Consider the following 15334-nt stretch of genomic DNA (forward strand, 5'->3'; position numbering starts at 1 on the left):
TGTGACCCAAGATGTGATCTATCCTGGAGAATGTTCCGTGCACACTTGAGAAGAAAGTGTAATCTGTTTTTGGATGGAATGTCCTATAAATATCAATTAAATCTATCTGGTCTATTGTGTCATTTAAAGCTTCTGTTTCCTTATTTATTTTCATTTTGGATGATCTGTCCATTGGTGTAAGTGAGGTGTTAAAGTCCCACACTATTATTGTGTTACTGTCGATTTCCTCCTTTATAGCTGTTAGCAGTTGCCTTATGTATTGAGGTGCTCCTGTGTTGGGTGCATATATATTTATAATTGTTATCTTCTTCTTGGATTGATCCGTTGATCATTATGTAGTGTCCTTCCTTGTCTCTTGTAACATTCTTTATTTTGAAGTCTATTTATCTGATACGAGTATTGCTACTCCAGCTTTCTTTTGATTTCCATTTGCATGGAATATCTTTTTCCATCCCCTCACTTTCAGTCTGTATGTGTCCCTAGGTCTGAAGTGGGTGTCTTGTAGACAGCATATATATGGATCTTGTTTTTGTATCCATTCAGCAAGCCTGTGTCTTTTGGTTGGAGCATTTAATCCATTCATGTTTAAGGTAATTATCGATGTGTATGTTCCTATGACCATTTTCTTAATTGTTTTGGGTTTGTTTTTGTAGGTCCTTTTCTTCTCTTGTGTTTCCCCCTTAGAGAAGTTCCTTTAGCATTTGTTGTAGAGCTGGTTTGGTGGTGCTGAATTCTCTTAGCTTTTGCTTGTCTGTAAAGCTTTTGATTTCTCCATCGAATCTGAATGAGATCCTTGCTGGGTAGAGTAATCTTGGTTGTAGGTTCTTCCCTTTCATCACTTTAAGTATATCATGCCACTCCCTTCTGGCTTGTAGAGTTTCTGCTGAGAAATCAGCTGTTAACCTTACGGGAGTTCCCTTGTATGTTATTTGTCGTTTTTCCCTTGCTGCTTTCAATAATTTTTCTTTGTCTTTAATTTTTGTCAGTTTGATTACTATGTGTCTCGGCATGTTTCTCCTTCGGTTTATCCTGTATGGGACTCTCTGCGCTTCCTGGAGTTGGGTGGCTATCTCCTTTCCCATGTTAGGGAAGTTTTCGACTATAATCTCTTCAGATATTTTCTCGGGAACTTTCTCTCTCTCTTCTCCTTCTGGGACCCCTATAATGCGAATGTTGTTGCATTTAATGTTGTCCCAGAGTTCTCTTAGGCTGTCTTCAGTTCTTTTCATTCTTTTTTCTTTATTCTGTTCCTCAGCAGTGAATTCCATCATTCTGTCTTCCAGGTCACTTATCTGTTCTTCTGCCTCAGTTATTCTGCTATTGATTCCTTCTAGTGTAGTTTTCATTTCAGTTATTGTATTGTTCATCTCTGTTTGTTCTTTAATTCTTCTAGGTCTTTGTTAAACATTTCTTGTATCTTCTCGATCTTTGCCTCCATTCTTTTTCCGAGGTCCTGGATCATCTTCACTATCATTATTTTGAATTCTTTTTCTGGAAGGTTGCCTATCTCCACTTCATTTAGTTGTTTTTCTGGGGTTTTATCTTGTTTCTTCATCTGGTACATAGCCCTCTGCCTTTTCATCTTGTCTGTCTTTCTGTGAATGTGGTTTTTTGTTCCACAGGCTACAGGATTGTAGTTCTTCTTGCTTCTGCTGTCTGCCCTCTGGTGGATGAAGCTATTTAAGAGGCTTGTACAATTTCCTGATGGGAGGGACTGGTGGTGGGTAGAGCTGACTGTTGCTCTGGTGCGCAGAGCTCAGTAAAACTTTAATCCCTTGACTGCTGATGGGTGGGGCTGGGTTCCCTCCCTTTTGGTTGTTTGGCCTGAGGCAACCCAACACTGGAGCCTACCCGGGCTCTTTGGTGGGGCTAATGGCGGACTCTGGGAGGGCTCACGCCAAGGAGTAGTTCCCAGAACTTCTGCTGCCAGTGTCCTTGTCCCCACGGTGAGCCACAGCCACCCCCTGCCTCTGCAGGAGACCCTCCAACACTAGCAGGTAGGTCTGGTTCAGTCTCCTATGGGGTCACTGCTCCTTCCCCTGGGTCCTGATGCGCACAGTGCTTTGTGTGTGCCCTCCAAGAGTAGAGTCTCTGTTTTCCCCAGTCCTGTCGAAGTCCTGCAATCAAATCCCACTAGCCTTCAAAGTCTGATTCTCTAGGAATTCCTCCTCCCGTTGCCGGACCCCCAGTTTGGGAACCTGACGTGGGACTCAGAACCTTCACTCCAGTGGGTGGACTTCTGTGGTATAAGTGTTCTCCAGTCTGTGAGTCACCCACCCAGCAGTTATGGGATTTGAGTTTACTGTGATTGCACCGCTCCTACCGTCTCATCGTGGCTTCTCCCTTGTCTTTGGATGTGGGGTATCTTTTTTGCCGAGTTCCAGTGTCTTCCTGTGGATGATTGTCCAGCAGCTAGTTGTGATTCTGGTGTTCTCACAAGAGGGAGTGAGAGCACGTCCTTCTACTCTGCCATCTTGGCTCAGATTCTCTTGGATATTTTTTAGTCATGTCAAAACTAAAGTCTTTAAACTAGCACATATCTCTAACTTCTTTTCCTACTTCCTTTCTTTTTATTCTCTAGGATTTTTTTTCCTTTTTTTTTTAATTTTTATTTTTGTATGTGGTACTTCCATCCTCCCATTTTTCATGCAGGAAGCTAGGGAATCTTCCTTGGTGCTTATCTCATCCCCTGTTTTACCACCAAGTTGTGTCATTGAGAACACATTTCAAAGCTGTAGTCTTCCTTTCCTTCACTACCACCACCATTACCTGGTTCAGTTCTCTCTTCTCTTTTCACTAAAAAGAGCCTTCCAATTATACTCCCTGGTTTTATGCCTGACCCTCTCAATCCAGTCTCTAGGGAACAGCCAGAGAGATCTTTCAAAGATGGGCATTTAAATCATGTAATTTCTCTGCTTGGATCTTTTCAATGACTTTTCATTGCTCTTGGGATAAGATGTAAAATCCTTTCAATATGGTCAGATTCCCGTTTGCCTCTTGCTTATTGTGTTCTAATCACATAGGCTACCTTTCAGTTTCTTAAAATCTCCACGATCTTTTTACTCCAGAACTTTCTCACATGGTATTTTCTGAACCTGCAGTGGTTTTTCCCTTTGTCAGTGGCTACCCCAGTGCATGCTTTAAGTCTCAGCTTAAATGCCACTAATTCAGAGGAGTCTTTCCTGACTTGCCCATTCAAAATTGGTATCCACACCAGTATCCTGTAGATTTTCATCATAGCTGTTACAGGTTTTTTGGGGGGTGAGGGAGGGGTAGGAGGTGTTTATATGTGTATATGAGATTATTTGGTAAAATACCTCTTTCCTATACTATTCTGAAAAGCTCCTTGAAAGTGGAGACCTGTCTGTTTTGTTCACTACTGTGTAGCCATCACCTGACTTACTTCCTGGTACAGTTGACAATATTTATTGAGTGAAAGTTTAGAGAAAATACATTGGAAGGAAATATACCAGTGGGTTGCTTTTTGAGTGCTGCATGTTTGTTTTTATAAGATTTCTACAGTGAACTATTAGACTTTCTAATAAGAAAAGTTATAAATAAAATACATCTTTATACTTTTTGTCTTTACTAGAGTTGAAAAAGCAGATGTTATTTTGTGACTTAGATGCTAGTGCTAAATTGTTACAAATTAAGTGACCTTGATATATTAACTTGACTTTTAATATCTTGGAGTTGCACAGCTCTAGGGAGCACTGTTTATGCGTGTTTTTAGTTAATGAGGACTTCTCTGTTAATGTAAAGCAGAGACTCTTCTTTTAGTACCAATTTTAGGTATAGTTTACCTAGAACAGAGTATGAACTTCTAGATCTACCTGCAATTTATGTCATCTTGCATTCTTATCTTAGAGTGCCTTATTGTATTTGTCTGTTTCTGTCACAACTTTTTAATCAGTCACCCTTACTTTAGCATAGTTTTGACCAGTTTTGTCTCATGGAGAAAATTATGTAAGGTTTTCTGAAATCTCAGTATGGTAGCTCTGGTGCTGGACATATGGTGAATATCCTGTAAATCTTTTAAAATTTTTTATTGAATGTCATACATTTTTGAAAAATATAAAATAAAGCCGTATCTTTGAGGTAATGATTTGTTAAGTAGGCTTAGTACTTTGAAGTTCTAAAAGTATAGTTCTCAGAGGATTGTCAACTTGATTAACTTATTATATTTATTTTTTGCTCATCATTTAAATGAGCTTGCTTCCTGCCTAGAAATGCTTTTCAGTTTTTAAAATTAATTAATTAATTAATTAATTAATTATTTTGATAAAGTCTTTTTAAAAAAATTTTTGTTGGCTGTGTTGAGTGTGTTGCTGTGTGTGGGCTTTTTCTAGTTGTGGCAAGCGGGGGGGCTGCTCTTCGTTGAGGTGCCCAGGTTTCTCGTTGCAGTCACAGTTTTATTTAAATGTTTGTGTTCCTTTTCTTTTTAAGGTGCCCTTTGTTCATGTTATTTCACTTGTATGTATAATAAATGTATACCAACTTTTTAACAGATAAAATAATTAGGCACAGGGCTTGTACCCTGAAGGACACTGCGCATGCCATCATTGCAGCTGAATTGGATCCAGAATTCAATAAACTCTGTGAAGAAATTAAGGAAGCAAGAATAAAAAGAGGTAAGTTATAGAAATGAACTTGCTACTGAAGAATAAGAGATCATTGAATGTCATTGAATGGTGTTTCTTTACGGTTGCTGGTATTATGAAAATGTATTTTGAGGCCCATCCTTAATTTCTGATATGAAAATGTGTCATGTAAATTCTCAAAGATGTTTTAAAATTTTACTTTCTATAACAGTTTTAGTGCAAATTACAGAAATAAAGTACTTCTTAGTGAAATTTCTTTTGCAGGCATATATCTTTAATTATGGATTTCTGTTCTTAAAGGATTTAGATGGGCTTTCATATTTGAAGAGGGTTTATTTTCATCAGTTTATATCTAATACCGATACTTAAAAATTTTTTTTAGGAATACTTTTTTTTTTTAAACCTATTGGAATTTATGTGCAATTTTATTAGTATAAACACAGAATTAGCAGATGTGTTTTGTTCGTTCTATATATAATCCTGTCCTTGAGGAACTCACACTTTAGTAGGAGAGAGTAAGTGTAAAACAAATCGAGTATAGTGTGGCATATGCACTGATTGAAGCATGTTCATAGCACAGAGGAGAGGCCTCCTGGTAGGAAACCCAGCATTTTGATCAGAGTTTGGGGAATGAATATAGAAGTGTTGTCTCTAGTGAAGTAGAGGAAGGGAGGCAGTGACGGAGAAGGAGGAGGTATTGTAAGCACAGCACACTACGTATACAGGCGCAGAGACGTGAAATAACGTGGTGTATCGGAAGAACTGCAAATTGTTTGGTATTGCTAAAGATGTACAGAATGGTGGGAAACAGAGCTCAGAAGGTGAGCTGGGTCCAGGACATTGAAGTTGTGAAGACGCTTTTCTTCCACTGCCTTAGAGAGGCCTTCCCTGGCCACCTAATCTTATTAGGCTCTGGTCACCATAGCAGTTGGTATTTTGTTACTGTTGTTGTCTCTCTCCTCCTTATTTAGAATATAAGTGCTGTGAATGTCTTATTCATAGCTCTACTGCAGTCCCTAGAACTATCTCTGGTATACAACAGGCTATTTATAAATATTTGAATGAAGCAACGTCATGCTAAGGAGCTTGAACTTTATCCTGTAGGTCAATGTTTTTTTTTTTTTTTAAACTTTGGGTTTATTTATTTATGGCTACGTTGGGTCTTCGTTTCTGTGCGAGGGCTTTCTCTAGTTGCGGCAAGTGGGGGCCACTCTTCATCGTGGTGCGCGGGCCTCTCTTGTTGCGGAGCACAGGCTCCAGACGCGCAGGCTCAGTAATTGTGGCTCACGGGCCTAGTTGCTCCGCGGCATGTGGGATCCTCCCAGACCAGGGCTTGAACCCGTGTCCCCTGCATTGGCAGGCAGATTCTCAACCACTGCGCCACCAGGGAAGCCCAGGTCTATGTTTTTTAAAATGTGTTTGTGTTTATTACCCACATCAGCTTAGAACTAGCAAATTAGATTCTCTGAGAGTAGTAAGGCCGAGAAATCTGCGCTTCAGCAAACTCAAGTGGTTTTTATGTACACTAAAGTTTGAGAACAATTGCCACAGTCAGTAGGATTCATAGAAGTATTTGAAACAGTGGAATGGATTGGTAAATTGCTTTGGCAGCAGGAAATAGCAAGGTCTCAATGTGGCTCGGTGGGAGGATGAGAGACCAGTTAAAAAGCTGTTGGAGCCAGTTTTGAAAACATTTTGGCAGTTTCTAAAAAGTTAAGCGTAATATTTACCATACGACCCAGTGATTCTACTCCTAGGGGTCTACCCAAGAAAGATGAAAACATATGTCCATATAAAGACTTGTACGTGAATGTTCATAGCAGTATTATTCACAACAATTAAAACCCAGAAACAACCCAAATGTCTGTCAACTGATGAATGGGGAAGCAAAACAGGGTATATTGTACAGTGACGTACTGCTCAGCTATAAAAAGGAATAAGGTACTGATACATGGTACAGCATGGATGAACTTTAGAAATGTTATGCTAAGTGAAAGAAGGCAGTCACAAAAGAGCACATATTGCATGATTCCATTTATATGAAATGCTCACAAAAGGCAAGTCTATAGAGACAAAAAGTGGACCAGTGGTTGCCTGGAACAGTTACCTAGATTGGATTGCTGGGGTGATTGCACAGCTCTGTGAATTCACTAAAAATCACTGAATCGTATGCTTAAAATGAGTGATTTTTATGTTGTGTAAATTGTACCTCAGTAAAGCTTTTGGTGGGGGGAGGGCTGTTGGAGTAGTCCAGAGTTTTAATTAGTGAAGTGGGAATGAAGGTAGGATTAACATGAGAGAGATGCAGCTGCAGGGGTGGAGGGCATTGTGAAGGAAAGGAAGAGGCAAAATTGGCTGCCATGTTACTGGTTTAATGACTTAAGTAGATGCTAATACCACCAGTAGAGAGAGGGAATGTACAAGGACAGGTTTTTTTTGGTGGGAAAAGAGAAACCAGTTATCTTTAATTTGACCTATCTCTAGGATATCCAGTTGGTGATATCAAGTAGGCAACTGATATGAATCAGAAGCTCAAGAGAGTTTTGGACTAAAGATGTAATTTGGGAATAATTATATAATGCCAGTAGGAGCTGAAGGCATGAATATTTGTGGTGGAAGGTGCAGATTAAAGTGAGAAGAAAAGGGATTCCAGAGACCGCCCTTAGAAACATTTAAGGAAGGCAACATTTAAGGATGGCATAGAAGAAAGAAATCTAGTAAAGAGAATTGAGATGGAATGGTTATTTTTATGAAGATCAGTGCACGAAAACCAAACTCATGCAGTGTGGTGTGACAGCCAGCTAATGTCAGATGGAAACAGTTCATATGAATGGGATTCAGTGGCCCAATATATGCTTATACTTTCTAAGATGGCAGAAATCATGACTTTTAGACTATATATAATCTTACTGTCTCACAGTCATAAAAATGTGAAATGTATCCCTCTGCAAAGTAAAATGAGTAAACACAGGGCCCTTTGGGGATTAAGTGTAAATAAGCATGGCCTGCCATTTTATTTTTATGATTTTATATCTAGTTTCTTTCCCATCTTAAATCAAAAGATACTATTTCATCCGAATTACGAACTGTCCAAGTATAATTAATGACTTTAAAATTCAGTTTTGTATTTCAGACTTTTTTTAACCTTGTTGGTTTATGTAGCTGGGAATATTTAAATAGGTATCGCTTATCTTCTGCTTGCAGGCTTATCGGTAACAGCAGAACAAATAAATCCTCATGGTACTGGAGCTCGAAAGGCGGAAACTAGAGTTGAAGAGGCATTTCGGCACAAACAAAGAAATCCAATGGATATCTGGCACAGCTCTGCAAATAAATGTGCATGTGAGTATTTGAGATCATGTTATCCAGTAGTGGGAACAACTGCGAATGAGGCAGATGTGTTAGGAATTGGGCACATATACCAAAGGGCTGCTAAGAGCTTGTGGGGTAAAATGCTGAATCAGAATACATTTCTTTAACCTTATTTGCTTTTCTCCTATTTCCATTCAGTGCTTGCTGTTGTAATTGAACTAGATTTGAATATCTTCAGTTTTAAACTTTGGTTTTTAGATAGAGATGTGGAGCCAGTAGATTTTTTTATCCACCCCACCTCCAACCCCTTGCTGTATGTTATGTGAATGTTCTTGTTATGGTGGGAAATGGAAACTCTGGCTTAGGAGAGTGACTGAATTGACAGCAGGAAGTTGATTTTTCTGAGAAAAATCTGTGTAGCCTTCTTTAACTGGTTTTGTTTAAGTCAGATGTATTTAGAGGGGGAAAATTCAGTGTTCTGGGTTCTCCTCACTCTTCCTCATTCATGGTGATCTGTAAAATTTCTAAAAGACAAATGTTAATAAACACAGCATCTTCCTAATATAATCTTTATGTTTCACTAAAGATAGCCATCTTTGGAAGATATACGCTGTTCTTCTGATATAAAGGTGGTAATTCTGCTCCAACTGTCAGTAAAGATGGCCATAATAAGTTCTTTCACCAGTGGCATTGAATTTGAATGAATGAACCAGACTCAGTTTTTTTTTATCTTGTTCTCTTTGTGATAAGTGGCATTCATGTGTGAGAACATTTGAAGGACTTAATGGTGCATTTAGTTCCATGAAACTGATTAAGCTATTTATCCTAGTTGTACCTTGGATCATGACCTGGATTCTGTAACACAGCACTCTAATTTAAACCTTGAAATCCCTACATTCTCTGCAACTGATAAAACTATTTACTAACTAAAACACATTGAATATTGGCCTCAAGCAGTTTTAATTTCCTTTAAGTATTAAAATATTATTGTAATCTACAAATGTGAGTCCTGTCTTCTCTTACCAGTAGATGGCATATGTGACTCATCATTTGTCTGTTTTACATTAAGTTACTTAAATCATATGTCTAAATCTCCCTTTGGAAGAGTTGCTTTTCTAAGGTCTTAGTTTTGGAAACAAACTCAGAGATGTTATAAAACTTGATTTTAAAGATTGTGCCTCTAAATGGGCTTTTCACACAAAGCACCCTTGAAAAAGGAAGTGGGTATATTAAAGATTAGTTCTGTAAATATATACTGCCACATGCCAGGTGCTGTGGGGCTAGAGCAGTGACTAAAACAAAAATCCCTATTCTTGTGGCACGTATATAACCAATTCCTCTTACTTTACCAAAATCATGCTAAGCATTAGAAGTGATTATAAAAGGACGGGGAAAATATCTCTAGTTTGACCTCTCCCCAAATAAGAACATTTTCTTTTTCTTAGCTGGGATGAAAGCATTAGAAATAAACTTACTTCAGAAGGGCTCCTAACCTTTGCTTAGGGTATGAGTACATTTTAAGTAATTGAGCTGGCTCCTGATCAAGCAGGGTCCAGCCTCTTGCTGTAGGGCTCCATGGCGTAGTGAGGAAAGAAAAAGGGAACCTCTTGTACCTTTGGTTATTGGAGAATAAGCAAGGACACAGTGTCAGGAGTGACTTGTCAGGGAGTAAAACCTAACAGTTCTACATTTTAGAGAAAGAGCAAGCTGAATACTTTTCTTATACTTTTAATGTGGGCTGGATTAGTTTTTCATGTAAGTAATAGAATGCTTATGAATGCCTATCTCTATAGCCTGTGCTTTTAAAAGTAGACTAATATAGAAATTTCATCTCCAATTACCCTATAACTGTAAATTGTAAAAATAGAAATTAATAGGGAATAAAGGAATGGAGAGATGATGATAATGATAGTACAGTTTTGAAGGCAAAATAAATTTTGAGCCAAGTGACTAAATAACTTGAATTTTGGAAATGATTTTAGAAACCTTTAGTAGATTTATTCTTAGATGAGAAAGAAGAGTGATGGTTATGACAAAATTTGTCAACACTTGTGAATACCTTGGTGTCTTTACAGAGACTCAGTAAGGATTAAAGATGAAAGGATGGGAAAGTATGTAAACACACTATATACTGTTGATAGATCACAAGTTCATATTAAGTGCTAGAGTAAAGAAGTGAGGGTTGTCTTAAGACCAGATTCCCCTCTGTTTGTCTTTCAAAAGCAGTTTTTTTTTTTAAAATTTTTATTTATTTATTTATTTATTTATTTATGGCTGTGTTGGGTCTTCGTTTCTGTGCGAGGGCTTTCTCCAGCTGCGGCAAGTGGGGGCCACTCTTCATCGCAGTGCGCGGGCCTCTCACTATCACGGCCTCTCTTGTTGCGGAGCACAGGCTCCAGACGCGCAGGCTCAGTAATTGTGGCTCACGGGCCTAGTTGCTCCGCGGCATGTGGGATCTTCCCAGACCAGGCCCGAACCCGTGTCCCCCGCATTGTCAGGCAGATTCTCAACCACTGCGCCACCAGGGAAGCCCTCAAAAGCAGTTCTTAAACTGTGGATTAAACAATCTACACTTAGTGGTCTCATATTTGTATTTTCTTTTTAAAATGTCTTTGCCCAGGAAGCTTTCAACATTGACATATTAAAAATATACATTATCTCTTTTAAAATTAAGCCAGATTTGACATTACATTTATAGCCTTGGAAAAAAATGAATTATTTTTACTCTGATGGCTTTCAACAAACTAATGTTTAGAATTCGGTGTTCGACACCAGAAGTGATAGGTCTCTAGCTTAACTAGTTTGCTTTAATAACTTTGTATTTAAATTTCTTTGTGAAAATGTCCCACATTGCAAAATAAAAGTTAACTTTTAATTTAAGGGACAATGGGATCGACTTGCATAACCAGCTACCTTTGATACATACATGGGAAATTAATGATTCCTGGGTCCATCATTACCTGGAAGTACCAGCTATCTACTCATAAAAGCTCATGATAGTTTCTAACATCTAAGAGTGTAGTCCCTAGAACTTTTGTAGGTCTCCCGTTTCACATAACTGACCAAATATTTATTTTCATTGTTTGTTAATGTTGTTGCTGCCTTGATAGCAGAGGGCTTAATTTTTCTACATATTTTCAAATAACAACTTTGCAAGAAATTGATCCTGATAGGTGAACCATTTGTGGTAGATGGCTAACAGCTGGCTAACCACATTGTCTATATAACCTTCATAGGGCTTCTATTTCTTCTGGAAGGAGAGGCAGTAGAGATTGCTTTGTAGGGATACCTGTAGCTATTCTCTCTTCATATAGTGGATCATACTTTAATTTTCTTTCATGGTTTAGGAGCTTTTGGGTGATCTTGCTGGCAAAGCACTCATCTTCCTGGTGGAAGTCCAGGGCTATAGCCCCAAACCTTCCAGGCAGCTTGGTAATGTGGTCATTCCTTAAATGTGTGTATAGTACGCTTGGCCCCTGTATGTTAGGAATTAGGAACAGCTATAAAGTAGAATCCAGGGCAGTGGTAAAAAGTGAGTGCTGAGTAAACTCATATAGGAAATAAATTTAAATTTCTTTCATTCTTCAGAGTTCATCCCTGACTTCATATCCATTTTACTTGTGGTTTGTGAGGATTAGTCAGCATGGATGTTAAGAGCTAAGTAGTTTTTGTCTGTGTTACGCTAGTATGGGTTTACTTTTGTTTGGGTCTTATTTAATAAACATTTGTAAAACAAGCATTGCATTCCAAGTTCTACATATCTTTTTCCCTTCTTTGTAAAATAGTTCGAGTTCGGAGAAAATCAAGGCGGCGATCACAGTGGGGTAAAGGAATTATTAAGAAAAGGAAAGTCAATAATTTAAAAAAAGATGAAGAGGACACCAAATTTGCTGACTATGAGAACCATATGGAGGACAGGAAATTGCTAGAAAATGGAGAGTTTGAGGTAAGCACTGACTGCCATGAAGAAAATGGAGAGGAGACTGGAGACTTATCTATGACCAATGATGAATCATCGTGTGACATCATGGACATGGACCAGGGGCAGAGGCTTAACAACGGAGCGGGCACAAAAGAGAACTTTGCATCTACTGAAGAGGAAAGTTCAAATGAGTCTCTACTCGTCAACAGCAGCAGTTCTCTAAATCCAGAACAGACATCTAGGAAAGAGTCTTTCCTTAAAGGAAGCTGTCTAAACGGTGAGGTCTCCACTGACAGTTTTGAAGGAATACCACTTCTGGAGTGTCAGAATGGCAAAGCTGAAGTAGTTTCTTTCTGTGGTAGTGGAGACAAATGTAGTTCTGAACAAAAGAATCTTCTGGAGGACCAGTCAAAAGAAAAACCAGAAACTTCAAATGGAAATCATGGAGATGATCCTGAGAAACTAGAGGCAGTGGAATGTAGCAATAATGAGAAGTTCGAACCTGGCCCTGATGTGGAGGTTAAAGATGCAGAACTGGATAAAGAAGGTAGAGCTAATGTTTTAAAATTTTTCCTGAAGGTTTTAACTCCAGAGTTAATTAAGTGCATATTTTATCTGGCCCCCAGTAGCAATAGTTGATAAATAATTATACCCCTTTGAGACTCTGTTGCAGTTTTCACCCCTTTCCCTAGAAAAGTGTACACATGCATAATAAATTTTGGTGAGTGTCTCAGAGGGTTTGTGGTCCAGAATGCATTGCTTACCTGGCTGCTTCCTCTTCTGCCTCCCACCTGATTATCACCCCTGTCCTAATGGATGTACGACTAAAAGCTGAGTAGATCCACAAGTGTTAAGAAGATGGATTTCTAACAGAAGGATTGTTGGGGTGGGGTGGGGGTGGGTGAGAAGACTTGGATACTGTAGCAGTATGGTATAGTAAAGTCATATAAACCCACATTAAATTACCACTCCTGTTCATTATAATCATGTGACTCTGAGCTAGTTGCTTATATTCTCCAACCCTGTGTCCTTTATCTTCTAAATTAAACTTCAGAATGGTGTCACTGCAGGGATTATATAAGTCATGTATATTAATCACCTCTCCTGGTACCTGGCACATACTAAGGTATGTTCATGCCAGGCAGTCACTGTTAGTTGAATCTGAGGGATGTTTCGTCTAGGAGACTCTTATCTATACGACCAGTGGTGGAAGAAAGCAGCAGAATCCTCACTGTCAAAGTTACTTTATTCTCGCAGAGTCAGAGCACTCTGCCCACTCCTGACTTGCTTTGGGTATATGATTCTTTTAAGAAGCAGCGGAAAGGGGGAGTTGAGGGTTTCTGGCCCCACTTTGTTGTTTATTATTATTCTTTAGCCCATAGTGAGATGGGGTGATTTAGAGATCTACTCTGCTCAGTGTACTGAATTTCCTTCCCAAATAAGCACTCTTCTTATACCAGGTTATCTTGAAATTGTATCATGCTCTCTTAAATTGTGTGGAGTGTATAGTGTTAGCCTGGGATTTGGGCTATGTGAGAAAAGTTTTTTAATGCCAGTTTTTTGAGCCCTCCAGTAGAATTAGAGAGTAGGATGGTATTATTCAAAGTCTTAGAATTCTTTTAATGGATAAAGAGAGAGGTACGGTTCTTAAATGCTGCCTGTTGAGAATTTTTCTTTTTCTCCAATATTTAATAATAGCAAGCAATTTTAAGAGCATTATTTATCCTGGGCTATCATATAGACAGAACTTAAAAAAATGTATTGAAGCTAGAGTTAAGTAATGAATGGGACAGAGTGGGAAAAATGGAGAGATTCCTGTTATGAGGCAGAGTGGGTGGGGAGAAGTTCTTTTTAATGCTAGTTCACTATGAGATTTTAGTAAGCTTGCAGAAAAGGTTTAAATGAATATTATGTTCAACTGGTGATCTAAAAGCTTTAAAGATATTTGTTGTGTAAAAGCTTTACTGGAAGCTTTCATTTGTAACTGTCAGGGCAATGTAACCTAGTGTAGTGGTTCCTAATTCAGGTTCTTGGGCCTCTAGAAGTCCATGGATGTAATAATGAGGATCCGTATGGTCTTAACAAAACTCCTAGCATATATTAATTGAACTATAAATAAAGGCTTTCACTCTAAAGGCTTTCTGAAATATAAAATTTCTCTGGTATATCAGGGTATATGTTCTTGAAGGCAACATTTTGGTTCTTTTATTATTTATCTATATAGCAGGCATTGAGGAAAAGGAATTGTTTAAAGACTTGGGACTAAGAGGACTAATGCAGGAGGGAGGAGGGAGGAGGAAGGGTCTCCTTTGTGGCCCTGAGCATGGGCCAGGTCCTGTATCAAGTTCTGAAACAGTCCAAGTTTGTCCTTGTGTTCCTCCCCCCTCGGCCTCCTCTAAGAGTGCTCCTGCTTAGGGAGCGTAAGGCTTGATGGTTTACCTGCCCTCCCTACCCATCACAGTGTCGGGCGCTGTCAAGTTATACGCAGCGACCTCACAGTTTCTGTTTTTTTTCAGTGTGGCTGGTCTCAGCAAGATGTTGAGAGGAAAGTAATTAGATTATACTAATTCACTCTAAGGTAGTAGGGAAGGACACTAGACCTTTTGCATTTTTAATGGGTTTATATTTTTAAGAGAAAATTTTGTGTAACACAGGCAGTATAACAGAGAAAAGTAAGACATTTCAGGCAATGTTGAAGAAAATGTTTTGCATTGGGAGGCAAATATGAGGCAGGTTGGCCTCACTTTGTGTTAGTATCTGCTTTTCTAGGTTGCTTCCTTTCTTCTAGTTCTGAGAACTCCAAATTTTAAAATGATTATCATACAGAGAATGAAGACAGTTTATAAGTTACTGCTTAGAGCTGAAGATTACTCTTATCTTCCTTTTAGGGGATATGTTTGTTAAGATGATATTCTGGTATGACTTGGCTTTCGTAGTTGTGGTCTAGTTCTCTTTAATCTGGGATGCTTAGTCTTACCCCCCTCAAAAAAATCATTTATTATTTAAAGAATTACACCCTTATTCCAAAAGGATTTGTGGTGGGTAAAAGAATGTATAATTGTTTGTCTGATTTTTCTTAACTTTTATTTGCTGCAGTGCTTTTTTTTTTTTTTTTTTTCAATTGTAGGTGCTTCTAAAGTAAAGAAATATCGTAAGTTAATTTTAGAGCAGGCAAAAACAACAAGCCTGGAACTGGTTCCAGAAGAGCCATCTGAGCCTGTGCCACCTCTTATAGTTGATCATGAGAGATTGAAGGTAAGCTTAGCTCTTCCCAGGCAGTTTTAAATGAATGGAAATAAAGCTAGTTTTGATAATCTTTTGCTTTAACGGAATATAAGTACTTTAGGGTTTCTAATGAAAAAGAGTTGTGTGTGTTTTGAGGGGTTTAGAAATATGAGAATGTTCTTGGTAATAAACTAAGCCCTGGAATCTTCTAAACTCAGGTGTCACTATTACACCATAGCATGTGGTGTCTGTTGCCTAGCATTTGAGTGGAACC

General features: G+C 38.6%; 1 protein-coding gene across 2 annotated transcripts in view; it reads left to right on the top strand.

Annotated features, from left to right (window-relative positions):
- The window catches only part of ATAD2B (ATPase family AAA domain containing 2B), a 156266-nt gene that overhangs the window by 133803 nt on the left and 7129 nt on the right, over positions 1-15334 (top strand). For both annotated transcript variants that reach the window (XM_036872889.1, XM_036872891.1), the window contains exons 23-26: positions 4509-4631; positions 7806-7943; positions 11699-12382; positions 14963-15090. In XM_036872889.1, the coding sequence (XP_036728784.1) occupies positions 4509-4631; positions 7806-7943; positions 11699-12382; positions 14963-15090 (1073 nt within the window). The remainder of the gene's footprint in view (positions 1-4508; positions 4632-7805; positions 7944-11698; positions 12383-14962; positions 15091-15334) is intronic.

Source organism: Balaenoptera musculus, chromosome 13 (genome assembly GCF_009873245.2).
Source record: "Balaenoptera musculus isolate JJ_BM4_2016_0621 chromosome 13, mBalMus1.pri.v3, whole genome shotgun sequence".
In the NCBI taxonomy this organism is placed as follows: Eukaryota; Metazoa; Chordata; class Mammalia; order Artiodactyla; family Balaenopteridae; genus Balaenoptera; species Balaenoptera musculus.